The 8,489-nt window shown below is 42.6% G+C and overlaps 1 protein-coding gene across 1 annotated transcript; it reads right to left on the bottom strand.

The window, feature by feature from the left end:
• Positions 1 to 1,541: 1,541 nt before the first annotated feature.
• Positions 1,542 to 4,365, bottom strand: LOC308407342 (C-type mannose receptor 2-like; the record flags this gene model as incomplete). Its single annotated transcript, XM_080898907.1, has 3 exons — positions 1,542 to 1,927; positions 3,772 to 3,890; positions 4,128 to 4,365. The coding sequence occupies 3 exons, from the start codon at positions 4,363 to 4,365 to the stop codon at positions 1,799 to 1,801; spliced, it is 486 nt and encodes a 161-aa protein (XP_080755033.1). The 3' UTR covers positions 1,542 to 1,798.
• Positions 4,366 to 8,489: the final 4,124 nt, after the last annotated feature.

Below are 8,489 nucleotides of genomic sequence, written 5' to 3'. Positions count from 1 at the left end.
CTTATAACCCCACGGGCATTTCCTTTGGCCTGCTGGTCTGGAAAATCCAACAGTTCATCTATATGTAAACAAGGCACTTAAACTGGGATAGTGCATTCCTTGAGTGCATTCCTCAGTGTACCTCAAGCTTGCAGCCTGCTAAAGAACACACACAATTGATTATGTGCCTTTAGGTATATATGGTTAAACATTTCCTAATGCAAATAACTACATGCAGTATTCTACCATGTGCAAACTTATATCACTAAAGGATTCTAAATGTTTAGTGTTTAATGGACCTGTATGATAATATTAGACTGAAGATTCTGTAACTTAACAAAGCTCTTTATGTTAACCGTTATTTTCTTTTGCCTTGTCAACTCAAGATTTATGGTGTATACCAGGGGTGCTCAATACTTCGATCGCGATCGACCAGTCGATCGCAAAGGTAGTATTGGTAGATCGCATGGCATTAAAAAAATAGATGCCAGCCTATCATCCATCCCGTCACTTGATTGATACAGGGAAGCCAGTCAGATGACAGCAGATTTTTTCTGACGCTTAGGTCGCTGCGCATGCGCAAACAGCGGCGCGAAGTGTAGTAAAACTGACAAGCTAGTCAGCGAGTTAACTCCAATTTTTAGCTCTCGGTTTTTTCTCTTAAACCTGGCCGTCAGCAGCTACTGTCCGGACTATGCATCCCTGGCTGATTCAATTCAGTGCAAGTCATCAGAGTAAACTCAGGTAATGACAAAAAATTTACATAGTTAATTGTGTTGTGAAATATTGGATATTGCGGTTATGCATGTATATACATTGTAGATATAAAGAATCCTCAATATATTTATAAATAAGTATATGTTTTGGATTTTTGTAGTGGGTAGATCATTTTGACTTGGTCATTTTATAAGTAGCTCACATGCGGAAAAAGTGTGAGCACCCCTGGTGTATACTAAGGTTGGAGGAAAAACACCAACAAATCACTCTTTACCTTGCAGAAAATGTTTATGTGAAGACCATCTGGTTTTTGTGTCAGAACTCAGGATGTAGGAGATCTCGGTAAAGATTTATTGTTTTTGTGAGTGCTTTTTTTATTGCCCTTGCTGAACAAAGGAATTTAACTGTCAGGACACCACCCCACCCAGTGGGCAGGGTCTGAACTGAAACTTATTGCCTGCCTATAAAAACTGTTGCACAGAAAATAAACTTTGAGTCAGTTTGGAATGACACCTAGAACAGTCTCCGCGTCTTCTTGTTCTTCCAAACTGCTCCCGGTACTCCAGCCGGTACCGTGATTAACCGTTGATCATGCATGAGAATATTTTAATTTTGTTATATGTTAAAGGATGAACTCTGCTTATCGCTGCCCATGTCTCGAAGGAAACCCGATCCACGGACGGAGATTTCTTTCATGCATAAAGACATTATACTCTATTATATGTAAGTACAGTGTACATATGTCAAAAAGAACCCAACATTACGTTACTAATTTTGCCAAAAAATTCAACAACTTCCTGTTGAGTTGTGAAATAAACAGAATTAAAGAAACAGCACACATTAGCATTAACCAAGATTATCCAAGATTCCAACAATAATAAGACAAACTGCAGAATCTTCTCTTACTTTTAACCCTCTCAGGCTCAAATTAAACTTTTTGTTGCTAATGCACAACCAAGTCCTGCAGTGAGTAAAAAACCTCATAAAATATGTATGTGGGGTAATCAGGTTGTTAGTTTTTAACTGTTGCAAATCGGTGACGCCTGCCTCGAGAGGGTTAAAGGACACATATCGTTTGTTAAAGCTGACTTTCTACCAACATTTAACACTCATCATTTTTGTTTTTCTTCTTCTTCGTCTCCTCCTCATGGAAAACTTCTCCGTCTGACTGCTTCCTCCAGCTCACTGTGATGTCTCCATTCACTCCCTGGTCCTTCAGCTTCTTTTTGAGCTGAAACAAAGACGGAAAAAACGTTTGTCTAAGAGTTCGATTACAGCTCTTAATGAACTGTCAAACAACTCAGGGTTCAAAGGTGAAATGTTAACACAGTACTGTGCAAATGTTTCAAGCAGATGTGAAAAAATGCTGTAAACATTTTTTACAGAGCTTTCAGAAATGTAAATGATTGTTTATTGGCCCCAAATGTGTACTGCAGCAGGACCACAACCCCAAACATCTTCCGCGTGAAGAAGAACAAGTAGTACTGAAAGTGATGGTACGACCCCCACAGAGCCCTGATCTCAACATCATGCAGTTTGTCTGGGATTACATGACGAGACAGAAGGATGTGAGAAGCCTACATCCACAGAAGATCTGTGGTTAGTTCTCCAAGATGGAACGACCTACCAGCCAAGATCCTTCAAAAACTGTGATGTGATTTAGATTTCACCTTAGTTCATTCACTGCATTTTGTAGGGAACGTATTTAATTTTAAAGTAAGTTACAGGGCTTTCCCTGCCTTTCTGGAGGGCTTATATTTCACTATAAACGATCTAATATGCAAATACACATAATTATGTATTATTATAATAGTGATATTAAAAAATGCAAACATTGTGTTTTAAAGAAAATACATTATATTAGATTTACATTTACAAAATGACAAAACGCTGATTTTTACAGCAGCAACATTATTGTATCTCTGCACTTTAAGCATTTAATAAGATTTCTGCCTGCACAGAGTGGATAGTCAAACAAACTGATTCATCATAAATACATTATTGTATATTTATTGCTTTTTAAAATTCTCATCACTTTATTATTAAAGGCACTAGGAATAAATAAGAAGGGAAGGATTGTGGATCAGTATGGAAAGTATATCCAGTATTCTGCAGAAGGTATAAGATGTCACTGTATGTATGTGCGTGTGTGTGTGTGCGTGTGTGTGTGCGCGCACGCTAAAGGTTGCGTATCCCTCAGTAGCTGGATTACAAAGCGCACAGACCTGTACTAGCTGTTGCATTGCGGAGATATTTTATTATAAAAACAATGCTCAACACAGTTGCAGTGTTTTGGTTCTATAACATTTTTCTATCGTTACTTTATTATGGATTAGGTGCAAGAGTCGTTAAGTATGAATAATTAAATAACAGATTAATGCAATAGCAGACTGTGCCTTGTTCTTAGGTGGAGAGTGATAGATGAGATGAGGAGATGAAGGAGGAAGAGAGGCAAAGAGTGATTCACAGGCAGAGCCCCGTTTATGTCTTACAGTTTTGTTGTCTTATGGTTTAATCAGCTACCGTCTCTCCTATGGACTTCTTCATGTCTGCAGTCTCAGATCAGCACAGTCCTGCCCTCCAGCTCTATCAGCAGCAGGAGCAGCAGCAACGTTGTAGCCAACAGGCAGACATAGTCTGTTTGCTCTGCATTGTCCCCGCCCGATGACAGTGATATAACATGATGCGATTCCATACTAGATTCTAGATGAATGTGTGTTGTTGTTCAGCCTGGTTCTATGTGCCCATTTTTAACTTTAAGCACCTGCCCCATCAAACATCTCTGCACAGCCCTGGTCCTATGCACCACTCTTCATGGTTAGAACATGCTTAAAATAAATTGCAGAAAAAATTGAAATATCATACTTCTCTCAAGCATCTCTTTTTTCCCCCACATCCCATTTTCAGAGCCCATGAAAACATCAAAGTAGGAAGAACATGTGTACGCCTTCAAGTTTGCTGATACTGGAAACTTAGGACTCTACCTCTGTTTTCAGTATGATTTGTGAAAATGTCCCCCACATTAAATACAGACAACTAATCAATCCATAAAACATCTGTTACAGATATGATTACCTGCTGCAGCATCTCATCCTGCACCGCAGAGTCCTGCAGACCGAGAGACGGGCTTTTCTCCAGCCTCACTTTCACCACATGTTTTGAAACAAGTGGCACAACTTCCTTCTGCTTTTCCTCTTCAACAAACAAAAAGCAGATTTATCAGTGACATGGACGATAACTGTTCGGATATTAATGTGAGACCTTTTGAAGTTGGCTGTTAGTTGCAGAGAAAGCTTAGTGTAACTTAGCATGAACCTCACAACAACACAAACAAACCCATCTTCTCACTTTCTTAAGAATAAGTCACTTTTTGTTAGTGCAGCGGGTTTTGTTATATCAGCAACTGCAATCAAAGTAAACCTGGAGGGTACCTGAGCCATTGTAGCAAATAAATCCTCTCTGAAAGTCACATGTATAGGATTCCCATTTTCCAGCAGCTCCAAAGTATAGTGCTGCACAATTATACGACACGACACTGCTAGGCTGGTTCACATTCCAGTATGTAAATGAGGTTTTACTTCCATCAGTCCACATCCAGCCTCTGAAAAGGCCGATCCAGACCTTTTGTCCTGCAGGTATCAGCTCCTTTATCTTCTGGTTCTCTGACATGTTCCTCACACTGGCCAGGTCTGTGTAATGAGCTCTGCAGAAGCTCCGGGCCTCCGTCCATGTCATGGGATTGTTGATTAAGATAAAAGTCACATTAGCCCCTGAAACAGATCAAAGTGAAGTGCCATATAATATCATAAAATATTTTTGCAATACATTAATATGTAACAAACAAACAAAACAAAAAGCATTACAGTCTAAATAAATCATATTAAGTGGTTAAGGTCTCCCTCTAAATCTGGGACTCTCCACCATTTGACCTTAGAACTGAAGAAGCTTCTCGGATGAGAGGGGAAACGTCTTCAAGCAACTTAAGGAGGTCCAGACGCTTTTCTTTGCAAGCTCCTTTGAGCCATCATAATATTTTGCATCCACTTGTGTCAGTCCTCAGTCCTAGACAGGCTGCACTTAATTTCTTAAATCCACAAGTCACGTTTTATTGCTTACATTTCAACTCTCTGATCTTTAGTTATCAATATGAGCTGTATGAAAAGAGATAAAATTGTGCAGCAACAGGCATAACTCATAGATGAAGAGCTGAAACTGGTTTGTGTTGTGGTCTTTAAACCGTTTAAATCCTCACCTCTGACACTGGAGCAGACTGCCATAACATTTAGATAACAAGGTACATCATTCCATTCTCCGGTACCGATCATCTGTCCACATTCTTCATTACCGTTCTGGTTGTTTGGGTCACCAGGTGCCCAATTTCTGAACTCAGCTTCACTGTTTTTGTAGACATCTGTGCCTGACATCGACCAGCTCCAAATCTTATTGTATAACCCAATCCAGCCATACTGCAAAGACAAATTTTAAAATGACTTCGTTAGCGTCCATAGCTAACATCTGTCTCGATCCCCCCCTCATGTTGCATATTCATATTTTGTGGGGACATCAAATTGACATAATAGTTTTCCTAGCCACTTACCCTAACCATCAAAAGTGAATGCCTAACGCTTACCCTAAACCTAACCATAGCCTAATTGTAGCCCTGACAATAAAACCATATTTTAAGTCTGAAAAATGCCCCACATGCATATTAAACTTCATATTTCTGGTCCCCACAAAGATATGAATACACACACACACACACACACACACACACACACACACACACACACACACACACACACACACACACACAGTATATTAAAGTTATATATATATATATATATGTGTATATATATATATATATATATATATATATATATATATATATATATATATATATATATATATATATACACATGTACTCTCAGTGGCAAGGGAACAATAAGAGAACAGCACCACCAAGGCTGGAGACGGAGCAATACTGGAAGAGCATATGGGAGAAGGATGCAACCCATAACGGCAATGCTCAGTGGCTAGAGGATCTGAGGGCTGACCACAGCGACCTCCCTGAACAGGGTCCAGTAACCATCACAGTGGCAGATATCCAAGAAAGGGTCTCCAGTATGAAGAGTTGGACAGCACCAGGGCCCGACATGGTTCACGCCTACTGGCTGAAGAAGCTAACTGCACTCCACGAGCGTCTGGCAGCACAAATGAACCAGCTGCTAGTTAACGAGAGACACCCGGAATGGCTAACTGAAGGCCGGACGGTCCTGATCCCCAAGGACCCCAAGAAGGGACCGGTCCCCTCCAACTACCGACCAATAACCTGCCTCAGTACTACATGGAAGCTCCTGTCAGGCATCATATCGGCTAAGATGAACAGGCACATGGGTCAATACATGAGCGGGACACAGAAAGGAATTGGCAAGAATACCAGAGGCGCAAAACACCAGCTACTGGTAGACAGAACAGTCAGCCGAGACTGCAGGACCAGACTGACCAACCTGTGCACTGCCTGGATTGATTACAAGAAGGCCTATGACTCAATGCCCCACAGCTGGATACTGGAATGCCTAGAATTGTACAAGATCAATGGGACCCTAAGAGCCTTCATCAGGAACTCAATGGGGATGTGGCGTACAACACTAGAGGCCAACTCCAAGCCCATAGCACAAGTCACCATCAAGTGCGGGATCTACCAAGGAGATGCTCTGTCCCCACTGCTGTTCTGCATAGGCCTGAACCCCCTCAGTGAGATCATTAACAAGACTGGCTACGGATACCGACTACGGAACGGAGCAGTTGTCAGCCACCTCCTGTACATGGATGACATCAAGCTGTATGCCAAGAGTGAACGAGACATCGATTCACTGATCCACACTACCAGGCTATACAGCAATGACATTGGAATGTCGTTCGGACTGGAGAAGTGTAGTCGGATGGTAACAAAGAGAGGGAAGGTAGTCAGAACTGAGGGGATTGAACTACCAGAAGGCAACATTGCAGACATAGAGGACAGTTACAAGTACTTGGGGATCCCGCAGGCGAATGGGAACCATGAAGAGGCCGCTAGAAAAGCTGCAACCACCAAGTACCTGCAGAGGGTCAGGCAAGTCCTGAGGAGTCAGCTGAATGGTAAGAACAAGATCCGGGCCATCAACACGTACGCCCTGCCCGTGATCAGGTACCCTGCTGGGGTAATAGGCTGGCCAAAGGAGGAGATAGAAGCCACTGACATAAAGACAAGAAAGCTCCTTACCATGCATGGAGGGTTTCACCCCAAATCCAGCACCCTGAGGCTGTACGCTAAGCGGAAGGAAGGGGGCCGGGGACTGGTGAGTGTCAGCACCACAGTCCAGGATGAGACAAGGAACATCCAAGAATACATTGGGAAGATGGCCCCAACTGACCGAGTGCTCAGTGAATACCTCAGGCAGCAGAAACCCAAGAAAGAGGAGGGAGACGAGGAACCATCATGGAAGGACAGAGCCCTGCACGGTATGTACCACCGGCAGATAGAGGAGGTGGCTGATATCCAGAAATCCTACCAGTGGCTGGACAAAGCTGGACTGAAAGACAGCACAGAGGCACTAATCATGGCAGCACAAGAACAAGCTCTGAGCACAAGATCCATAGAGGCTGGGGTCTATCACACCAGGCAAGACCCCAGGTGCAGGCTGTGTAAAGATGCCCCAGAGACAATCCAGCACATAACAGCAGGGTGCAAGATGCTAGCAGGCAGGGCATACATGGAACGCCATAACCAAGTGGCCGGCATAGTGTACAGGAACATCTGTGCGGAGTATAACCTGGAAATCCCGAGGTCAAGTGGGAGATGCCCCCAAGGGTGGTGGAGAATGACCAAGCTAAGATCCTGTGGGACTTCCAGATACAGACGGACAAAATGGTGGTGGCTAACCAACCGGATATAGTGGTGGTAGACAAACAGAAGAAGACGGCCGTAGTGATCAATGTAGCGGTTCCCAATGACAGCAACATCAGGAAGAAGGAACTCGAGAAATACCAAGGGCTCAGAGAAGAGCTCGAGAAGATGTGGAGGGTGAAGGTGATGGTGGTCCCCGTGGTAATCGGAGCACTAGGTGCGGTGACTCCCAAGATAGGCGAGTGGCTCCAGCAGATCCCGGGAACAACATCGGAGATCTCTGTCCAGAAGAGCGCAGTCCTAGGAACAGCTAAGATACTGCAGGACCCTCAAGCTCCCAGGCCTCTGGTAGAGGACCCGAGCTTGAGGGATACATATTAGTGCTGTCAATAGATTAAAAAAATTAACTAATTATTCTCACAATTTTCTGTAATTAATCACGATTAATCGCAATTACTTGATCAAGAGGCTGGTTGCAATTACATTTTTTCAACTTTAAACTCAAAGAATGTTAAATGCTTAAATTCAAAGAAAATTTGAATAGCTTTCTTCAATCTTTTAGCACAGGTTCTCTCCTGTGAAATACAAAAAAAAAAACTATATAATAATAGGTAAGTATACACTAATATATAATATATATATTAGTGCTGCCAAACAATTAAAATGTTTAATCAGATTTATCACAGGGTTACTTTGGATTAATTTGTATTAATAACTATAAAATATTATCCATCCATCCATCCATCCATCCATCCATCCATCCATCCATCCATCCATCCATCCATCTTCATCCGCTTTATCCAAGGCCGGGTCGCAGCAGCCTAAGCAAAGAGGCCCAGACCTCCCTCTCCCCAGCCACCTCCTCCAGCTTATACAGGGGAACACCAAGGCGTTCCCAGGCCAGCCG

The sequence above is a fragment of the Rhamphochromis sp. 'chilingali' genome (genome assembly GCF_963969265.1).
Source record: "Rhamphochromis sp. 'chilingali' genome assembly, chromosome: 12".
NCBI classification, from domain to species: domain Eukaryota; kingdom Metazoa; phylum Chordata; class Actinopteri; order Cichliformes; family Cichlidae; genus Rhamphochromis; species Rhamphochromis sp. 'chilingali'.
Note: the sequence above shows the minus strand (reverse complement) of the source record. Positions and strands in the feature narration are given on the sequence as shown.